The following is a 21,709-nucleotide window of genomic DNA, read 5'->3' on the forward strand; positions in this document are numbered from 1 at the left end:
TTCAGAGAGAAAATATTTAAGTAATGCTTGTATCCATCTCTTGACATTAGGACACATCAACAGAGATCACAGTCAATGGGAGGATAAGGAAGATTGCCTTCTTAGAAGATAAGTTAGCACTAGGACTCACCCCCTGGGGCACTCTGATGGATAAACTCCTGAGGCAGCTAAGACAAAGGGTCTTGCATATGGAGCAATCAGGGTCAAAATGCAAAGGACTTGGGTGGTGGTCTGTCTCATGCCCCAAGGAAAGCTCTAGAAGCAGAGAACCATGGAGTACTGGCTTAGAGATGCTCCATATACATTCAGCATTGCTTGGAAGTATTTCCATTTCAGCTCATGGTTACTTCAGTCAGTGAAGGTTTCCCGAAGGGCTAATTTTACATGCATAAGGCAGCTGTCTTCCAAACCTCAAGGAGCATCTTACTAGATGGAATGTGTCTCTGGGAGGTTCTCAGTTCTGTTCTGAGCTAGGGGAGGAAACTAGCTATAAGATCAGCATTAGGCCATGTACCAAGGGTGGGCAAGGGTAACCAAAGAGGGCAGGGTCTGTGTTTTCTTTGGCTCAGAGGTAAGCAATTCAGGAAAGAGTTGGACCAAGCCAAGAGGGGAAGGATTGTCCCCTAGCCTTTTTTCCCATCAATGTTGACCAGTGCAGGGGAAGCAGGTGGTAGTCCTGAAGAGGCCTGGCATCGTGGAGTAACCTCTTCTAGTCCAATCTTGATCTCTGGTAAAGGCTGCCTTTCCCATTCACCCTGAAGAGAAAGAGAAAAAAAAATGAGACCCAGGGAAATAAACGGGTAAGACATTGTCTCACCAGTTCATTTAATTCAGTGGGTTTACTGGGATGCTCTTGAGGAATTCCCCTATGAATCTTGGGATTGGATTTGAGAAAGAGTATACAGTGAAAAGAACACTGACCAAAGAGTGCTATCACTAATTCACTTCATCTTTATGGGTCTCAGTTTCTTTCTCTACAAAATGGATGGATTGGGTAACAAGATCTCGAAGGTATCTTCTATCTCTAACATTCTGCATTCTATGGCCCTTTCTATTTCTGCCATTTTGTATTCTAGTCTCTTTCAACTCTGATGTTTTCTGATTCTATTGCTTAATTTTTGCAAGCCTCCAAGGGCTCTCTTCAAGCAAGCTAATGGTCTTTGTCTATAGCATCAATCTCCTTCTGTCTTAGGAACTTTAAAAATATGTGTTGAATTGAACCAAATTCGGATCATGTCTTTCATGCCAGGACAAATGAAGAAGGTGCGGTCCAAAGAGGGAGACATCCAAGCTTACACAGTCCCTTAGTGTCGGAGCCTGGACTCCTGTCTCCCAGTCTCTTTCCACTACAAAACACAAGTTCAGCTGCAATGTTTGGAATAAGCTCACCCCCAGTAAATGCGTCCCTTTTTTAGCAGCCTCCCCCATCCTGACATTAAGTTCCTCATCCTCCCCAGCATCTGACATCAGCACAGGTCACCCGAGGCTGTCCAGCACAAAAGCAATCCCTCCAAGCTGGAAACTTTGGATTTAGCATTAAATAGCTGAGCTCACAGAATGCTTCAGGGAAAGCAGCAGGCTTTAGAATCTCCAGGCTATAAAAATCTATGTGACTAATAAGAACCAAGCTCCGTTTTCTTGACAGGCTGGATTGGGATTTGGCTGGTGAACAAATTAAATGTCTCTAAATCTCATTTGGTCTCCAATGGCTGGGGGGTGAGGGTGGGGAGGGAAGCAAACTAAGGCATCCACTTTCAGAAGTTTTTCCTTCTTCCTTCTCCCTCCTCCCTCCCCCCTTCCCCCACTCCCCATCCTTATTTTTAGTCTCTGAGGGAAGTGTTTAGGAGCTCAGCTCATACCATATGAGTTTCTTAGGAACTGGTGATGATTTTGAGTTGTTGTGGGTTGTGAGACACGAGAAAACGTGAACAGGGGAGACTGTAGCATCTCCTTCCCTAGGGACAATATTAAGCTTCACTTCCACCCCCCTGTAGCATATTCTTTTGTACTTAATTAGATTCATCTGGATACAACTTTCTTATTGTTTCATCCGAGTCATCCACGTAGACCCTTAGGACAGAATCCTTATTTCACGTTTTTGCTGAGTGCTCCGTGGTGACCAGCACTGGATAGGTACAAAGTGGAGGTGGCACATGATAAATGTTTGTTAACGTGAATTGAAAACAGTAGCTAGAGGATGCATCATGCTTTCAAGGGAAGTGAAATAGTTTCCATACAGCCCTTTGAGACTTGAAATTTTGTGGCTTAGATTTATCAAGAAGTATGGGATCAGAACTTCTTGCCCTTCATGCATACCCCTCTAATGCCTCTAATTCCTGCTTTTATCTTTTTTCATCTTTTTTCCCCCTGCTTTTATCTTGATAAAATGTGAATAGAGAACAATTGCTTAGAATTACGAGATCTTAGAACTCGAGGAGATGGATTAAGGGCCATCAACCAAGTGCTGGGAAAGCTGAACTATGTTTGTTACACCAGGTAAGGTTTAGTCTTCACGAAAGAAGGTTCTAGATTGCACCCAGGCCACTCCCTTCCTGTGTGACCTCAGACAAGTTATTTGCCCAATTCAACAAGCATTTACTAAGCATTTACTGTGTTCCAGGCACTGTCCTCTAGTACACTAGGGTTACCAGGGCAAAGACAAAACAGTCCTTGCCCTCAAGGAACTGACATTCTAGTGGGCGAAACAACACAAACACAGATAAATAAATGCAAAATACAGACAGCATAATTTCTGTGTGAGGGGCACTAGTAACCAGAGCAGACCAGGATGAACTTCATGCAGGAGGTGACATTCAAGCCAGTTCTCTAAGGAAGTTGTGGATTCTTAGAAGCAGAGGGGAGGAGAGTATGTTCTAGGCATGGGGGACATCCTAGGCAAAGGGAATGTTGTTTAGGAAGTTCCTCTCCGGGCCTCAATCTCCAAATTTGTCAAATAGAAGAACTGTCCAGCTCTAGTATTTCCTCTACTTCCAGTGGTGAATGAGTCTACAACAACTCTTTCTTTTTTTGGACCAGACTTGTGTTTCTACTGGCATAAGGAACTCTCCATGAAGCTATTCCCTCTACCAATGAAGACTGGCATCAGCTCTATAATTTATAATTCTAGTGAGTTGCACTGAGAAGTTAAATGACTTGGCTCCCAGCCAGAATGCGGCAGAGGAAAGACTCCAACCCAGGTCTTCTTGACTCAAAGGCTATCTATCTACTCTACAACCCTACCTCACACTTACATAGCACTTTAAGACTGACAATGTGCTTTTCATAACATTGAAAACAAAGTGCTTTATGACAGCACTCATAATACTGGACTATCTGTGAAGTACAAGGACAGACAAACATTGGCTAGCAAGTATTGATCATGGCCTAGAGACCCATCTCAAGTCCCCAAGACAAGTCCTTGTGGGGTTCTTAGTTTTGCAGGAGTGGGAGGGAGAGGAGGACTTCTTTAGAAGTCTTGGTTATCAATTAATGCCAGGATTTTAAGGGGACAGGGTATTCCTCTCCCCTACCTACATTTCCCAGTCTCACCATGGCTGTTGTCCCTAACATATTGTCCTCTTCAGACTGTGCATGCAAACCAAAGCCTGCCTACACCAATTGCCGTTCCCTAGGACTGGCGAAGTGAGAATTCATATGCTTTTCAGCCTACTTTTTCATCTTCTACCAGCTCCTTCCTTTTAAGAGTCTGTTTCTCTTGAGTATAATTTCTCAGATGATTGGACAGAGCAGTGCCCTTTCTTGTCAATGCCCTTTTCTCACTCTTGGATTAAGGACTAAGCTAAAGAATGGACTTTTCTGAGGTTTATCTACCTTACTCCATTTGGAACCCACCCTTTTAGAGACTTACTGGAAACCGGACTGCCGAGGATTTGTTGCAGTGCATGGAGATCGGGGCAAAGTCATACAGGGACTTGAGCACATCCCGGTTGAATGAGTTCCAAGGGATGGAAGCAAATTGCTCTTGGACAGTAGATTTGGGGCAGGTACAGATATCTTCATTGTTAAACCTGGGAGGAGGGAGGGGAAGAAATCGCCGTCAAATGGAAGAACACATTGCAACATTTGGATTCCTCTTCCCAACAGGGAGAAGTGGAAATAGCTACCTAATCTTGCCTCGCAGAATAAAGCCATTGAAAATGGGGGTAAGGCTTTGCCGAGTGTCTTTGATCAAAGTCAGAGATGACTCAGAAATAGCTACACTGAATCCTAGGGCAGCTAGGCGGTGCCGTGGAGAGAGCACTGGGCTTGGAGTCAGGAAGACCTGAGTTCAAATCCAGCCTCAAGTACTTACTAGCTTGTGTGACCCTAGGCAAGTCACTTAACCTCTGTTTGCCTCACTTTCCTCAGCTGTAAACAATGAATTGGAGAAGGAAATGGCAAACCATTCCAGAATGAAAAGTTAGACGTGACTGAAATAATTGAATAACAACAATGAATCCTTTTTCATGAAGTGGCTCTCCCAAGATGGAGTGTCTTTTTTTATTATTCCCAGAGCAAATGGCATAGTGGGAAGAACCCTCTAAGAGTCAGAAAAGCTGGTTTTGAGTCCTGATGCTGCTCTTTTTAGCTGTGTGATTTGAAGCAAGTTATTCAACTTTTCTGAACCTGTTTCCTCATGTAGGGTGGGGAGAAGTGGAGGTGGGAATATCCTATTCTGATTCCCTCCCAGGGGTATTGGGAGGACCAACAAAGATGATGTATGTGACCGTGCAAGGTAAATTCTAATTAGAATAGTAATAGTCCACACGTTTCTCCATAAATAAATGTTTCCATTTGAGCCACCCAGCTCCTCTCTATGCTGAAGTCCTTGGCTGACTGCCCCTTTAAATGCCCACTCTGAATCTGAACAGAATTGTAAGTTCACTTATGTAGTGTTAACTTAACAGATGATATCAAAGAGGGGAGATAAGTGTGCTCTGCCCCCAACCACCACAAATTCCCACCTTGAGTAAGCATTTTTTTTTTTTGGTTTTTGGCAACCCACTCTGCTCTCTCAGGCAGTCACTTGCCCTGCCTTTCTCAACTTTCTGCATCTATGAAATGGGCAGGCAGTGTGTATGCATGCATGTTTGAATAGTTCCACCCCCACCACTGGACAATGAAGATTTGTTAGCTATCATATTAGGGTGAAATTCAGACAAATTAGAATACATTCTAATGTGTAATGAACATTCTTATTGGAGTGGGGAGGGTGGAGGAGGAAGAGTTACCTGTTAACAAAGTGAAAATATTTCTGTAAGTAGCCAGGGTCCACAGCACTCTTACATAATTCCAACTGTGTCTGCGGGTAGTAGTGTATGTAATTTACACACATTTCTTCTGTGATGCTAAACCCACCCTGGAAGGTTAAAAAAAAAAGACTAATAATTATAACCCCATATGTGTGCATGGTAATCTTAGATTTTCAAAGCAGTTTCATAAATCTTATTTCATTTGGTCTTCAAAAACAACCCTGTGAGGCAGACAGAGCAGGTATTTTATCTCAACTTTTTAAGTTAGAAATCTCATTTACAGGAAGATTGTGAAATGGTCACAAAGGTCATTTACAGTCCTAACAGTGGTTCTATGGCTCAGACTAACCTCAAGGACATAAAGATTTCAGGGCAACAAAATTCCCTTTCTCCTGCCAGGCATTTTGAAGGACAACATGATCAGAAAAAGACAGAAGTCTTCCCTCGAGTAACTCAGACATGAGTTGGGAAGACTACACTCAGACATATGAAACAATCAGAGATTTAGTCAAGACTTTGGGTCATTAAGTATTTTGTTAAATGTGGTGAAGTTTCCCAAGTTGAGGAGAAAGAGAGAGACAGAGAAACAAAGACTGAAAGAGAGAGACCGAGACAGAGATAGTGAGACTGAGACAGAGAGAAAGAGACAGAGACAGAGAAAGGGAGAGAAGAGAGAGGCAGAGAGCGACAGAGAAAGGGGGAAAAGACAGAGATCTAATTCGTGTTAACTCACCACAGTTGCCAGCTTTCTGGATTCCGTGTTGTATGTGCAAGAAGTAATAAGCACATCACCCTGTGTAACCAAGCAAACAGTCATACTCATTAACACATATGTCCTTGGGCTGATGCATGTGGGCAGGATATGACGAACACAACTTCCTCAATAATCTAAAAATAATGGGCACCCACCAACAAATGATGTGGTAAATAGAGCTTTGGACTGAGTCAAGAGACCTGGATCACACAACTCTGCCACTGACTAGTTGGATAACTTTGGACAAGTCATTTCCCCAGTCACAGTCTCAAACCATAGAATCTTGGAGGTGAAGGTGGCCTCAGAGACCATCTGAGTCCAATGTCCTCATTCTATAGAGGACAAAACCATGTTATAACATGCAATATTTTAAGGTGTTTTTCCAGCTCTTACATTCCATGTTCTAAAGCCGCTTCTAACTCTAACCCTCTATGTTTGATGATTAACATTCTTTACTTCTAAAATTCTAACCAACTCTAACATTCTATCTTTGTTTTACATTCTATTTGCTGAGGTCCCTTCCAGCTCCAATATTCGATAATCTAACATTCTATGTTCTAAGATCCCTTATAGCTATACAAATCTAGGATTCTATTATTGTACATCTTATCACTTAATATATGGGTAGTAAGTGAAAGATCTCTACAGAGTCAAGCTACAGTACCCACCCATTAACAGGTGTAACTCAGACAGTCTGAAAATGGTATCTGAGGTCAAACTGCAACACCCTAAGGTATTTGATGAGACTTTCAACTCCAGCCTCCCTGTGCCACTTTTCCTCCCCATCTCCTTTCATAGAGAGATTTATCACTCACACCCACCTGCATGGTTAGTGTGTGGACATGAGACAAAATGAAAAGGAAAGCAAATGTAGGGAAAGCAAGGTTTTAATTGACTTAGCTGAGCCATGCTGCAATAATTGCTAGTTTTTTCACTTGATACTTACTGGGAAAACAGACACGACTTTCTTTAACATTCGGATCTCCTGGAAAGAAAGAAGAAGAAAAGGGAAGGGAAAATGATGAAAGAAGCTGTTCAAGAAAGCCTTGGACCACCATTTTGGAGAACAATTTGGAACTATGCCCAAAGGACTATAAAATTGTGCATACCCTTTGTCCTAACAATACCACTATGAGGTCTATATCTCAAAGAGATCAAAGAAAAAGAAAGAGGACCTTTATAGACAAAAATATTCATAGCAGCTCTTTTTGTGGTGGCAAAGAATTGGAAATTGAAGGGATACCCATCAATCCAGGAATGGTTGAATAAGTTTTGGTATATAATTGTGATGGAATACTGTTGTGCTGTAAGACATGACATGTAGGATGGTTTCAGAAAAACCTGGAAAGACTTATATGAATTTATGCAAAGTGAAGAGAACAGAACCAGAAGAACATTGTACACAGTAACATCAGTATTATAATTAATGATCAACTGTGAAAGACTTAGCTACTCTAACTAGTATAGTGATCTAAGACAATTCCAAAGCACTCATGATGAAAAATGCTATCCACCTTCAGAGAGAGAACTAATGAACTCTGAGTGCAGATCAAAGCATACTTTTTCACTTTTTTTTTACAACACGACAAATATGGAAATGTGTTTTGCATGACTTCACAAACATAATTGATTTATTATTTGTCTTCTCAATGAGTTGGGGAGGGGCTTTAGGGAGGGAGAAAATTTGGAAGTCAAATTTTTTTTAAATGAATGTTAAAGTATAATCATTGTTTTTCAAAAAAGAAAACCTTGGGTCTTAGATTATAAAGGCTCTCAAATTTCATTCTAGAGACACTTGGCAGTCAGAGGGAGGGATATGAGGTGAGGAGGATACAAACAAGATGACCTGATGTCTCCTTTTCTCTTTAGTCTTGTTTTATTTTTTAATTCCTCTAAAAGAGACTTTAATGCTAGTGCCTTTCCTCTGTTGATTATCTCCAGTTTATCCTGTCTTTATCTTGTTTGTACACAGTTGTTTTTATTGTGTCTCTCCTATTAGATTGTGAGCCCCAGGAGAGCACTGACTGTGTTTTGTCTTGCTTTGTATCCGCAGTGCTTAGTACAGAGCCTGGTACATAGTAGGTGCTTAATAAATACTTAATGGACCCATTAATTAACTAACAGATTCTTAAAAGCTAAGTTCCAGAGACCTGGCAATATTCCAGCATCAGGAAGAAAGGGGAACAAATATGGTCTTTAAACTATTCTAAGGAAGAGGGTCTATAGAAGCAGCTGGGGCCCGAATAGGATGTAAGACCCTTGAGGACAGGGACCACTTTGGGTTTTGTGTTTGCATTACCAGCACCCAACAGAGTTCCTTATATATGGCAAGCACTTAATAAATGTTTGCTGAATGATTTTGTCACTTTATCTATTTGATATCGAGGGTATTCAGGCTAGACTATAGAATAGGGAGGTCTCTAAAGTAGGAAAGAGGGATGATGAGCAACAGAAAACCCAAATACTAGGGGTAAGCATAGGGGAATGTTCCATCAAGGAGGGGGGAAGCCCAAAATGGCAGAACATTGATCATGGGTGCCTTGTTAGAAAGTAGAGAGAGCAACCAAAGAGTACCTGTCCTTCTTTTGTGACTTTGCCAACCCCGAGAAGGTCAGGGTGTGGGACAATCATTCATACCTGGAAATGGGGGCTGTAGTGGTCATCCCTATTCACAATCTCTGTCACACTCCCTTCTCGAGCTATGACGGTGATCACCTTCCTCCCTGTGAGATGAGTATGGAGCTGGGAAGCAAAGATGTGGATCCCAGACTGTGGCAGAGCCTAGAAAACCAGAGTAGAAAGGCAAAAGAGTTCAGCTGTGTTCTATAGGTTCCTGGAACTCTTGACATCTAGCTAAGTGGGGTGTTGCTGCTCTTGGCTTCAGAATAGTGGGCTTTCTTCTCCTTTGTTTCACCAGGGACATTTAGATCAATCAAATGTTGTTAATATTATTTTCATAGCACTTAGTGAGCTTTTAAATGGGAATGACCAGACAGTGTGGGGAACTCAAGAGAACATGCACGCACATACACCATTACCATTTTTTAACAAGAATTCCCCTTTCGAATAGGAAATAAGAGTCAATTTGATCCTTGTTGTTACTATGCTGCTAAAAGGCAGCTCGTGTCTATTTTGAGAGTCTGGCATGGGAATGGTGGCAGCAGTTTCATACAGGCGGATGGTGAAAGGCATTTCAAGGCAGTAGATCCAGCAGATGAGTGGCAAAGGGAATTGGCTCCCCAGTGGGTGCAGCATTTTCTAGAACATCCAGGAAATGTAATTTGTTTTCTCTTTCTATCCCAGGCTGGATGATTCAGTTGTGGGGGGTTTTTCTTTCAATGGGGCCACTGGCAGCTACCCCAAGAGGCCCTTTTCTCGCTCAGCTCACACAGGGACCTTTTGTGATAATAATGGGGTATACTCTACAGAGATCAGCAAGATACATGTTCTGGGGGTACATGATCATATCCCATTTATCTGGCATCATCAGGGGATCCACTGTGCCCCACAAGTGAATCTTCTACATAACTGAAGCTTACCTCTTCAGGGGAAAGAATTAGACAGGGTTAGCAAACTTAGATTCTAGTTCTGCCTCAGATACCAACCTGCTGCATGACCTTGAACCGTCTGCACCTCAATTTCCTCATCTTTAAAATTAGGGTTTAGGACTCAGTGGTTCCTAAGGGACCTTCCAGCTCTCACATTCTGTGTTCTACATCTAAGGTCCTTTCCAAGCACCGACAAGTTGTGTTCTATGTTCCAAAATCCCTTCTGATTGACATTGTGTTCTATGTTATAGAATCTCTTCCATCTCTAACATTCTGTAATTCTATGCCTTTTCGACAATATCATACTGGTGGTCTCAGCCAGTGGGATCTGACTTACTAACTGAAGGAGACTTTAACCAGAGTACTCTAAAACAGTGGTATCAAACTCTGACAGAAACAGTGACCCCTAAACCTTACGTACATAAGGATGCCTGCAGGCCACGTAATAACTTAGAAACTATGTCTTAACATTATCTATGTTCTACTGGATTTGTATTTACTTTGCTAAATATTTTCCAATTGCACTTTAATCTGAAACAGCCACTCTAGGGTAGCAATGCTGCTTGAGGGCTGCGTGTTTGACCCCTCTGTTCTAAAACACTCCTTTTCTTTCACATATGGAAACTTTCCACTGACTTTCCTACCTACCAGACAGAGATGAGAAACCCTGGGAGAGCACATTCAGGGATTGCCACATTCACCTTAGAGCTGAATTCCTTATAAATTTTTGCTCCATAAGAGGAGAGTTTGTTCCTAAAAGTCCAAATAATTTTCTTAATGAAACAGTCTCAGTTATCAACCCCATAGCATGGATTTTTAGCCAGGCTTGAGTGTGGAAAGAGGGAGATTAGTAATTACCTTGTCCACTAAAGACAAAACCAAGGGAAGGCAGATTAAAAGGCACAGGGAAGATTTAGGTTGGATCCTGCTGCTGCTCAGGAAGGGGACACCATGACATGCAAGTGAATGGGATTTAAGGGAGGGAGGGCTGTGCAAAGTCACCAGCCTCACTTTCTCTTCTGGAGCATCTGGGTCCAGTGGCCAGATATGGACGGAAAGACTTTTCGGTAGTGTCTGTACTTCTAGAATTCTCTTTGCTAAGGTTTTAAAAAAGCAAAACAAATACTTGTTTGTCCCTGGAGTAGTCTTTCAAGCAAGAAGATTGGTCAGAGAGTCATAAAGACATCTGGTACCACACACAGGAATCTGTACCAACTGTGTCATTTTGCTGAGAGATGCAGGCAATTAAGCCTTTGGGTCTTCATCATTCTGTGGGTACCTAAAATTGTGTTCACCAGCCTGCTCCTCTAGAAAGCCAGGCTTCTCCAGGCAACTATGATTGCAGATAAAAAGCATAGATCTGAAGTCAGAAAATCTGGGTTTGATCTTGTGCTAGTCACCTTACTTCTCTGTTCCTTAATGCTCTCATCTGTAAACTAGAGACAATGATACCTATCCTATATACCTCTCAAGGAAAGCACTTTGAAATTCTTAAAGCACTATATAAAAGCTTGTTAATAATGGTATTACTAGCCCAAGGAATAGGAAGGCTATAGCCCCCAGGTCATTTCCCCTAAATTAGGGATTTCCAATCTGGGGATGTTAGAAACTTCTCAAGGGGGTACAGGGAATTTTTGATAAATAAACTCTACACTATGTTAAACTGTAGAATTTATTTCCTTTCAAACTTAAATAGGGGAAGGTCTATGAAAAGGCAAGGGGTATGAGGACAAAAAAAATTATGAATGCCTACCCTAAACAGTTTCTGCCTTTTTCCATTTGTTCATTTGTTTCTTTGCCCCTCAATGGGTTCTCTAAAAGTGCCTCAATGACCTCTTTGCAGCTTTTAACACTGTTGATCACCAACTCCTCCTGGATGCTCTGTCCTCCCTGGGTTTTCATGGCACTACTCTCTGTCTCTCTATCTCTGTCTGTGTGTCTGTCTCTTTCTCCCTCTCTCCCTCCTACCTTTTCTTCTCAGGAATTCTTTGCTGAATCTCACTCACGTCCTGCCCCCAAGTGTGTGGCTATAATCTAGGACTCCTCTCTGGATCCTCTATTCTTCTCTTTCTATTCTCTCTCTCTCTCCTCCCTCCTTCCCTCCCTCTCTGATTTTATCAGGTCCCATGCAGATGACTCTCAGACTGACACATTCAGCCCCCATTTCTCTCCTGAGCTTTATGCCTACATCCTCTGATTGCCTTTTAGACATCTCCATCTGGATGTCCTATAGATATCTCAAACTCAACCTGTCCACGACCAAATTTGTTGTTTTTTTTCCTAAGCTTAGTTTTCCTTCTAACTTCCCTATTTGTTGAGAGTACCACCATCTTCTAGTCCCCTAGATTTTCAACCTTTGAGTCATTCTCTTCTCTTTATTGTCATTCATTCCTGTTCCATATTCAATCAATTGCCAAACCTCGTCTATTTTATGTCTTCAACATCTCTCCCATCCCTCTCCTCCATATCACGACCAACCCCTAGTTCAGGACCCAACACCTCTTGCCTGGACTATTGCAGTAACCTCCTAATTGTACTCTCGGTATCCTTTCTCTGCCCTCTCCAATCTAACCACCACAGAGAAGCCAAATTGGTCTCCTTAAAGTCTGATGACATTACTCCTCAACTTAAGAAGCTTCAATGGCTCCTTATTGCCTAACAAATAAGATGCAAGCTCCTCTATCTGGCATTTGGAGCTCTTCCTAATCCAGTTCCAGTCTGCCTTATCTAAACTCCTTACACATTACTCTCCATTATGCATCCTATGCTCTAGACAGATTGGTCTATATTCTGTTTCCTACTTAGTTGAGTTGAGTAAATGTAGTGTAGAAACTGTAGGAGACTCAAACCCAAACATAACTATTTTTTGGTCATACCTTGCCCATGCCCAAACCAGCCTGTGAGAGCCAGGGTCAAAAGGCAGGATTCCAGAAATACTCACCAGTTGAGTACATTTATCAGTGCAATAGCCAGTCAAGATGAAGTTAGTCTCTTTGGGTGGGATAGCCATCACAGGGGTGTATACAAGGCCCAGCTCCATGATCCCAGCATCAAATGGCCTCAGTGTAGCTGTGTAATACAAGCGGATGCCTGAGGAGTCATGGCGGCCTAGGACAGGGAGAGAACCACAGCCTAGTTTAAAACTTAAGCAGAATCAAGCACCATGCAGGGAAGGAAAAGACATAAAAAAAAAATACAAATGAACTCCCCAGCTCTTCATGTCAAGGAAATAGCTCAATTTTTTTATTTGCTGGTTGACTGAGTTTTTTCTTTTCTATACACACTTTATTACTTCTAAATCCTCTTATGTTCCCCAGCTGTAACAAACAGAAGCAAATGGCTTTGAGCAGCAGTCTTATTGTCAAGGATCTGAGGGTATTAGGATCATAGAGATTTTAGAGTGGAAGGGGCCTTGGGGCCTTAGAGGGCCAAGGACTAAGCCAGTAGTACAAACAGTCAGTGCTCTGAGATCTCAGTAGTCAGGAACGGCTTTACAGAGGCTATAATGCCATGACAAGTGGGTAGAATTATAATGTTTGTGGGTGTCAGGAAAGGCATTTCAGGTTCTATGGGGGATGCTAAAAAATGAGGAAGGGAGAGAACAAAGGCAGGAATGTGCAAAGTGTGATTAAAGGATGATGAAAAATCCAACCTAAGGGGCAGCTAGGTGGCGCAGTGGATAGAGTACCAGCCCTGAAGTCAGGAGGACCTGAGTTCAAATCCAGCCTCAGACCAAACACTTGACACTTACTAGCTGTGTGACCCTGGGCAAGTCACTTAACCCCAATTGCCTAAAAAGAAGAAAAATCCAACCTGGCTGGAGAAGAGGGTTCAGGAGATAAACTTGGAAAGGTAGCTTGGGGTTAGGTTGTGAAGAATGTTAAATAATAGCTCAAGGGGGTGAAAGGTATGGTCTCCCAAAGGGCCCTGTGGAAATGTAAAAGTATTATCTGGGATGGGGTGAGAAGGGCAGGGGTTATACTGATATGAGTGAGTTTATCAGACAGAGAACCAGGAGCAAAAGGTAAGAGGTGCTGAGCAAGGGTCTGACTGAGCAGGCCTGGATTGGGATATTGTGAGCTGTAACTAGGATGGAGCAACTAGGGTTTTTTCCTAAGACATTGAATTTAGAGAGCATCAAATCTAGAGGCCTTGTGCCAAATGACAATTCCCTTCTGATCGTTGAGTGGGAGTGGCTAGGGATCTGTTCCTGAGGACAGGAATGACTAGAGATTGAAGCTCCGACATCATCTCCTAACATGGCTATAACCCCTTTTCCACATACTGTGCCAACACCCTCAGCAATGGAGAACTCTTTTGGCAAATGCAATTCGCTCACTTTCCACCCAGGGCTGGGGGAGTCAGAGCTAGGTATGTTGTCTTTTTATGGGTCTACCCCTACATCGATGCCCTGGCCAGGGAAAGGTCGCAGGGTTGAGAATTGCATATGGCCCTCAAATATTTAAACCTCTACACAGGACACATTGGGTTCCTGGGAAGAACGGACATCCAGCCAACCATGAGGGTGCATCATTGCTGTAGACTCTTACTGGCCCCAGCCCAGGAGGGTCCCAGTCCTTTCCCTCTGTGGCCATGCCTCCCTAAAGAACGGAAGGAAACAAGGGCCTGGGGCTCACCACAAGGTCGAAGTGGACTCTGTGGGTTCACTCCCCCTCCCTTCTTCTACCAACAATAGCCCAGTAACAACTTGCTCCTTCTCCATTCACACGGTCAGTTTGAGACCATACAGGACCATGTCCACTCTGGGGAATCACGGACATTTCAGTAAGCTCCCACTGCCGAGGTATTCTGGAGGGTCCTGGATCTCTGCCCCTCTCTGTCTAAGGCAAAACCCTAGCCATCAATGTTAAGAGGGGGAAATGATTGTCCATAGACCAGGCCAGTAGTAATAGAAGAGAGAGGAGGGTGAATGGAGAAGGATGTCAGATCTTCCCTGTCATTCTCAGGATTCCTGAAGTGGTCACAGGATGCCCACCTGACACCCAGTTAGCAAGAACATCTAAATTCTCAAATGGATCTGTGACCCCATCAATTCAGGAGATTCTTCCAAGAATATCAATCATAGTTCTGCAAACCCACAAATAAAATCATTAGTTAATTTAGGAAATGAGCAGATGGTCAGATAGTCTGCTGGGCTAAGCCCCTCCCTCCCCCAATTCCTCAGCCTCTCACTCACCAGTGTCCTGGTATTTCTGTTTCCCCACCCCCATGCCCAAGCCTTACTCAATTAAAGGTGCCTTTCCTGCCTTGTACCCTAGAACCAAACATTCCTAGTTCCAGTCCTGCTACCAGGGATATTCTGAAGGCATAGTGCACCTGGGGCTCTGATGAGATAATATTTATAAAGTGCATAGCACAGTACTTTGAATATAGTAGGTGCTTAATAAAAGCTTACTCCTTCCTCTCCCTGAGGAAAGGGTACACTGTCCCATCATGCAGCCTGGACTCTCCAAAAACAAAATTCATCAACTTCACAACATTTCTAGGTCTGGAACAAAGTCAATTGAGTAAGATATATAGGGAAAGCTGATCCTTTTTTAACTAAAAAAATGATAATTTTGGGCTTTCCTTGAGGCAAATCCATAGAGGATGTGAGACTTGAGCTGGGCCCCTGAAGGATAATATTAACTAGCATGTATATGTGTATTTTATAGGACTTTAAGAACTCCAAAGTTGTTTAACTGTATTATCTCTTTTGAACCTTGAAACAACCCTGTAAAATAAGGATTATAGGTATTATCATCTCCATTTCACAGATGTGGAACCTAAGGCTCAATGGGGCTAAGTGACTAGCCCAAGACCACACAATTAATGAGTGTCAGAGGCAGGGTTCAAACCCAGGTCCCTTCTGACTCCAAGGCACTACATAATAAATGTCAAGGACCCAGGCTACCTTCTTTGCCCTCTAAGTGTATCCCAGTACCCAGGGCAGAGATATAAGACATAAAAGCAAGAAAAGCACAATTCCTATACCCCCTGGACTTATTTGGGATTCATCTGTATGTATATAACTACCAAACTGATGGAATCACAGACCCATTTGTGTGTGTAACGAATTGACCCAGCCAGGACTCAGAGGACAGGCGAGGAAAGGCACCACTTTCCCTCTTTGCAGAGGTGGGGGGTGACGGGGGTGGAGCATTCCACGTACATTACATTTGATTGGTACATTGCTTAGTTTTGCTTGAACTGCTTTTCATATTGTCTTTCGTTTTCATTCTTTGTTACAAGGATGATTCCCCAAAGAAGAGAGGGGGCATGTTCAGAAATGAAAGTCAAAAGATATCAATAAGTTTAAAAAAATTAATCTGCATGAACTAGAAGGAAAGTTGGGAATTGAAAACATGGTGGAGGGTGGTGACGAAGGCATGTGTACAGCTGCTGCTGATAAGCCCATCCCCTAAGCCATCTTCCCACAGGTAACCGAATCAGAGCATTTTAAAGCTGAAAAGGACCATAGAGATCGTATCATCCAACCTGCTCATTTTACAAGGGAGTAAACTGAAGTCCAAGGTTGAATAGCTGGCTTGAAAGCAGAGCACAGACCAGAACTCAGGGTTCTTGACTGAGCCCTGCCTTGTAGTTTATCCCCTTTTTGGGTCAAAGTTGACAGCTAGCCCATTTGGCCAACTCACCCCTAGTGGCTTGCTAAAATGGGAAAGGCTTATCCATGTTGGAGGGGGTGTGTCCTCATTTGATGCTCCCCACCAAATCATCCTTTCCCTGCCCCCACCAGGACATTCCTAGGGCAAACTCGAGGTGCATCTCAGAGAGAAAAAGAAACTCACACTTTCCTTCTCTCCCTTCATTTAAACCCCTTAATAAAAAAAAAAAAAAGTCCAAGTTCAACCATCTCCAGTATCTCCATGCTGATTGCATCAGATGGATAATAATAAAAAAGATATAATTTGTTAAAATTCAGAAGAGAATTAAATAATGAAATAACTGCTAGATCTCGATATTTATAGCAAAGTAGCACATTTTGAGATTCGCGAAATGACATGATCTTCCCTATATGTGGCAATGGATCCATAAATATACCCAGATATCATGAAGAAGCAGCTTCCCTGTAGACCTAAGGAGCTGGGAATTTTTAAGAAGGGTCTTTCCCTTTTGATTTTAATTGAACAAGATGAACGGTATCAGTTTATTGGCCAAGTTGGCTCATAGTGTACCTGTGGGATGTAAGATTGCTGTTAATGTCAAGCAAATACAGATGGAAAAGGATATTGTATTCATATATTCAACCTTGTATCAGTGATTAATACTGTTGTCCCCTTTTCCTCTTGGGGGTTAGGGACCCTTTCTTAATTTGTCTCTGTATCTCCCCCCCCTCAAACTCTCCATGGCTTGGAATTGTGTGTCATAGATAATGGCTTGAATAGACCCCCATAACTGCCCATGTCATACCTCCCTATGAAACAAGTTCCACAGACAAGGTGCCCAACCTGAGGAAGATAACACAAACACCAATAGGCCTGGGGAATGGACAGAAACTTGGAGACATCCCAAATCAGCACAAAAATAACTATTCTTTGAATCACAGTTCTGCCATTTAATTCCCATGTAACATTAGACAAGTCATTTGCCTCTGTTGGTCTCAGTTTTCTTCTCTGTAAAATGAGTAGGCTGAGCCAGGCAATACCTAGAATACTTTCTATAGCAAACATTCTATGTTCTAAGGCCCTTTGTAACCCTTACATACATAGTTCTGACATTCTATGTACATTGTAGGCCTGATGTCCAATAGTCAAAGGTCCCTTCCCAATTTTGTTATCTCTTCTACTGCCTAATTGCACAAAATTCCCACTATTAGCAATTGATTGCTTTGGATCTCGAAGGCTTTTGGTTTCCCCGCACCCATTATTCTAATATAGATACCTGTAGGGGAGAGCCTAAGAGTTGCATCATCTACCAAACTTGGTGATACCAGCAAGCTCCTTAGAGAGCTTTCTTTAGTACAGTCACCTTTTGGAATCTCTTCTTTGTACTATCACGCTCTTCTTGTATCCTCTTCATATGTGTGTATGTCATATCCTTCTATTAAATTGTGACCTCTTTAAAAGAAGAGACTTTAAAAAAATCTTTGTATTCCCAGGGCTAAGCACAGTGCCCAGCACATAGTAGGTATTTAATAAGCATTTGTTGAATTCAGTTGAAGCATAAAGATTGGAGAGGAATACAGAGATAAATTAGATCAGCTACTGTCCTTTAAGGGGCTTAGAGTCCAGTAGGGGAATGATAGGTACACAATGATAATACAAGAGAGATCGTGATGAGTGCCATAGGAGAGAGAAGGAGTGTGATGAAGAGAGAGAGATCCCAGTCAGTTATAGAGGGAGGCAGGAAAGATCAATGTAGGTTTCATGGATAAATTGTCATTTAAGCTGGTCCTTGAAGTAATGGGTAAGATTTTATCAGAGGCAGAAGGAAAACATTCTAAACAGAAGGGCCATCATGAGTAAAGATGTGGAAATGGGAAAGCAGGGAGCACGTTTGGGGAACAACCAATAGTTTGGTTTGACTGGAAGCAATGAAGTGGTTCAGTGGTAGTGCCAGGCCAGGAGTTAGAAAGACTCCTCTTCCTGAGTTCAAATCTGGCCTCAGATACTTACTAGCTGTGTGAGCCTGATCAAGTCAGTTAACCCTGTTTGCCTCAGTTTCCTCATGCATAAAATTATCTGGAGAATGAAAAGGTGAACCACTCCAATACCTTTGCCAAGAAAACCCCAAATGGAGACAAGCAAAATTAAAAAATGACAACTATTGAGTCCAAACCAGGAAGTATCAGGAGATAATATAGCAATTCAAAGCAGCAGATAAGACTGGAAAAACAAAGTAGAGTCAGATTGCAGGGAGCTTTAAATGTCAGTTTGACAGTTTGGATTTTATCCTGTCAACAACAGGAAGTCATCGAAGGTCTTTGAGCAACAGAGTAACATGATCTATGTGGAAGACAGATTGGAGCTGAGTTTCCACATCTGTAAAATCAGGGTGTTGGATTAAAGACCCCTTCCAACTCCAGGGTCCTTTGGATCTATAGATGAGGAGAGAAGGAGATGGCATGCATAGGCATATGGGGAATAGGAGGAACTTGCTAACTCTTTTTTCCAAAACCATGGGTGCCCATTTTGGAGGTGTTATTTCCTATGGTTAGAGCAAGATACTTAGCAGGGACTGCACACATTCTACTGTTGGCTGTGACCATTGTCTGGCCCTAGCATTGCATCATCTCTGAGAGCATCACATTTCTCCATCATCTATATATGGGTATAATGGAGCTATAGCAAGTGGGCGTTTATAGGAAAAACACAGTTGGTGCTGCCGAAGTCCACTGTTCTGTTAGGACTAACATCCCACTTCAAAACTAGTCTTCTAGTGTTGACAGTTTATATTTCAGTCCTGTTGTACCACAGATGTTTGGTGCCTTTCTGAGCAGTTTTTGAACTTCTTTACAAATAACAACCTAAAGATATCTTAGAGTTATGGTTGATACCACAAAGTGAAAAAGGGGGGAAAGGTGTTGGGTGCTAACTTTGTTTTTAGTGTGATCAAACTTTTAAGGGCACGACTAAGTCCTGAGATTGAGTTGCATTGAAATAGCCAATTCTAGGTCAGCTCTGACTTCCCCCATCACCCATCATAAGAGAAAGTAAGGAAAAAATGTATTGATTCAACCTGCTTAACTAAGAGGAGAAAGGATGACATTAGAGAATTAAAAAAACTGCGTCCTGGAAAGGCACAAGTTCTGTAAATAGCACAGACCCACACACTGACCTTTCATCTCAAGAGGGTTGTGATAGTGAACCTCCAGGCGGAGATATTTTGAAGATCCGGGGCCTCCAAAAGCAAGACCGGCTTCCTCTGGGTAGTAAAATGCCTGTAAGATTGAAGAGGAGATTGAATACAGCACCAAATGATGAGCAAAATAGACTCACACGTAATTACAAAGAACTCCAGAATTCGGTCCATGAGCCATCCCACTCTATTTAGCTTCTGAATTCCGTGGAGTCCAAACGCACAGGGGGAGGTGAGAATTGAGGGAGTCTTCTGAAAGTAGGGTGATTTCTACCCACATTGAACAACAGTTCTGTTACCCATCCCATGCATAGATAGAAACTTAGACACAGGAACCTGGAGACCATAATGAGTCTTCCCTCCCCAAGCACACCCTCCCACGCCCCTATGCAGGGCAGCCTTCAGCTAAGTTGCAAAGTAGACAGCTGTTACTTCTCCCATTTAGTCTCATGTGTGTGGCTGGGCTACCATATATAAGGCACTATGATCCATAGCGCTATGGGGAATATATAGATGAAGAAGACATAGTCTCTGTCCTCAGGTGCCCCATAGTCTATTTGTTTTTCCCATTCATTCAGTCAACAAGCAGCAACCACATGCTTAGCACTGTACTAGGCCCTAAAGTGGAATATAAACACATATCAAATGGGGTCCCTGTCTCCATATTAAGGAGACAAGACTAATTAATACACATGAAACAGTAAAATTAGCAAAAAAGGAAGCAAGAAAAACTGCATTTTTAAGACCAAAGGGCTCCATGAACCAAAGGAATGGTAAAATTAGAAGCACACAAACTAGTGATACAGACAAGAGAACCTTTGGATACTTTTCAAACTTCTTCCAATCTTCCTCCTCTTGTCTCCTCCCCCTAGAATGTAATCTCCTTAAGAGACTGGTTCATTCTTCGTATTTTTATTCCCAGCATCTAGCACAGTGCCTCCAGAAAGAGTAGGTGTTTAAAAAATGCTTGTTGACTGGTTGATTGAAACCACCCATTACTACTGGCCCTCCCTTTACTTTATTGAGCCTACCCTCTCCCTTGCTTGTTGGGCTTACCCTTTTCCTTATCTGAAGTAAAAAAGAAAAAAAAGAAAGAGAGAAAGGAAGAAAGAAAGAAAGAAAGAAAGAAAGAAAGAAAGAAAGAAAGAAAGAAAGAAAGAAAGAAAGAAAGAAAGAAAGAAAGGAAGGAAGGAAGGAAGGAAGGAAGGAAGGAAGGAAGGAAGGAAGGAAAGGAAGGAAGGAAGGAAGAAAGAAAGAGAAAGAAAGAAAGAAAGAAAGAAAGAAAGGGAGGAAGGGAGGAAGGGAGGAAGGAAGGAAGGAAGGAGGAGGAAGGAAGGAAGAAAGAAAGAAAGAAAGCAAGAAAGAAAGAAAGAAAAAGAACAAAAGAAAGAAAGAAAGAAAGGAAGGAAGGAAGGAAGGAAGGAAAGAAGAGAGAGAGAGAGAGAGAGAGAGAGAGAGAGAGAAAGCAAGAAAAAAGACCTGAGTTCAAATTCTGGCTCTGCCTCTTAGTAGGTGAGTGATCACAAGTTAGTCAATGGATTTGAAGTCAGGTAATTTGGGTTCAAATCCCACCACTTTCATTTACTACCTGTGTCAACTTGGGAAAACCATTAAAGATCTCTGGGATTTGATTTCCTCACAATAAAACGAGAGGATTGAACTAAATTACTCCCAAGGTCCCTTTTAGTTCTGTCCTCAAGTACCCCAAGTCTCTCTGTGTCTTAGATTGCTCATCAATAAAATGAGTAAAGGAATGAAAAAAACATTTAAGCTTAATAAACATTTCACGTGATGCTTGGCATATGACAAATGCTTAATAAAGACTTTTTCTTTCATTCATTCATTCATTCATTCATTCATTCATTCATGGGGATAACAATAACAACAACAACAATAATCCCTGTAATATCTTCGTCACAACAACATGGTAAGGACTAAATCAGATGATATATGTGCAGAGTTCTAAATGTAAGTTGCTGTATTACTATTGTTATTATTATGATTATTGGTGAGAAAATTATAAAATTGGGGTGGGGAGGGGGAGGAAGAAACCTTAAGATGAAGTGCGAGTTAATCATTATCACAACCAATCTCCTCACGCACCTTGGCTCCTAAGGCCCAGGCAGCCAAGACGTGTCTGCAGTAGTTCAGCCGTTCAGGTTTCATCTTTGAATCACAGGGCCCGTTGAAGTGTGGGAAGGTCTCAAACTCCGCAGCACACTGAAAGACCTCCATGTGGTGGACGAGGGCTTCGTTGCCCTTGGTGATGATGGGCTCATACTGCAGAGATCATTCAGAGAATGGACATGATGAGTCACTGTGTAACTTCACTATTC

At 42.2% G+C, this 21,709-nt stretch overlaps 1 protein-coding gene across 1 annotated transcript in view; it reads right to left on the bottom strand.

The window, feature by feature from the left end:
- DBH (dopamine beta-hydroxylase) overlaps window positions 1–21,709 on the bottom strand; it is a 34,862-nt gene continuing 13,153 nt past the window's right edge. The window contains exons 4-12 of the mRNA XM_020981948.2: window positions 21,477–21,653; window positions 19,353–19,455; window positions 12,496–12,662; window positions 8,644–8,787; window positions 6,953–6,991; window positions 5,986–6,045; window positions 5,232–5,359; window positions 3,869–4,028; window positions 1–755 (exon numbers count right to left, since the gene is read on the bottom strand). Of these exons, the coding sequence (XP_020837607.1) occupies window positions 624–755; window positions 3,869–4,028; window positions 5,232–5,359; window positions 5,986–6,045; window positions 6,953–6,991; window positions 8,644–8,787; window positions 12,496–12,662; window positions 19,353–19,455; window positions 21,477–21,653 (1,110 nt within the window). The 3' untranslated portion in view covers window positions 1–623. The remainder of the gene's footprint in view (window positions 756–3,868; window positions 4,029–5,231; window positions 5,360–5,985; window positions 6,046–6,952; window positions 6,992–8,643; window positions 8,788–12,495; window positions 12,663–19,352; window positions 19,456–21,476; window positions 21,654–21,709) is intronic.

This window comes from Phascolarctos cinereus, unplaced genomic scaffold (assembly GCF_003287225.1).
Source record: "Phascolarctos cinereus isolate Bilbo 61053 unplaced genomic scaffold, phaCin_HiC Scaffold_2;HRSCAF=192, whole genome shotgun sequence".
Taxonomy (NCBI): Eukaryota; Metazoa; Chordata; class Mammalia; order Diprotodontia; family Phascolarctidae; genus Phascolarctos; species Phascolarctos cinereus.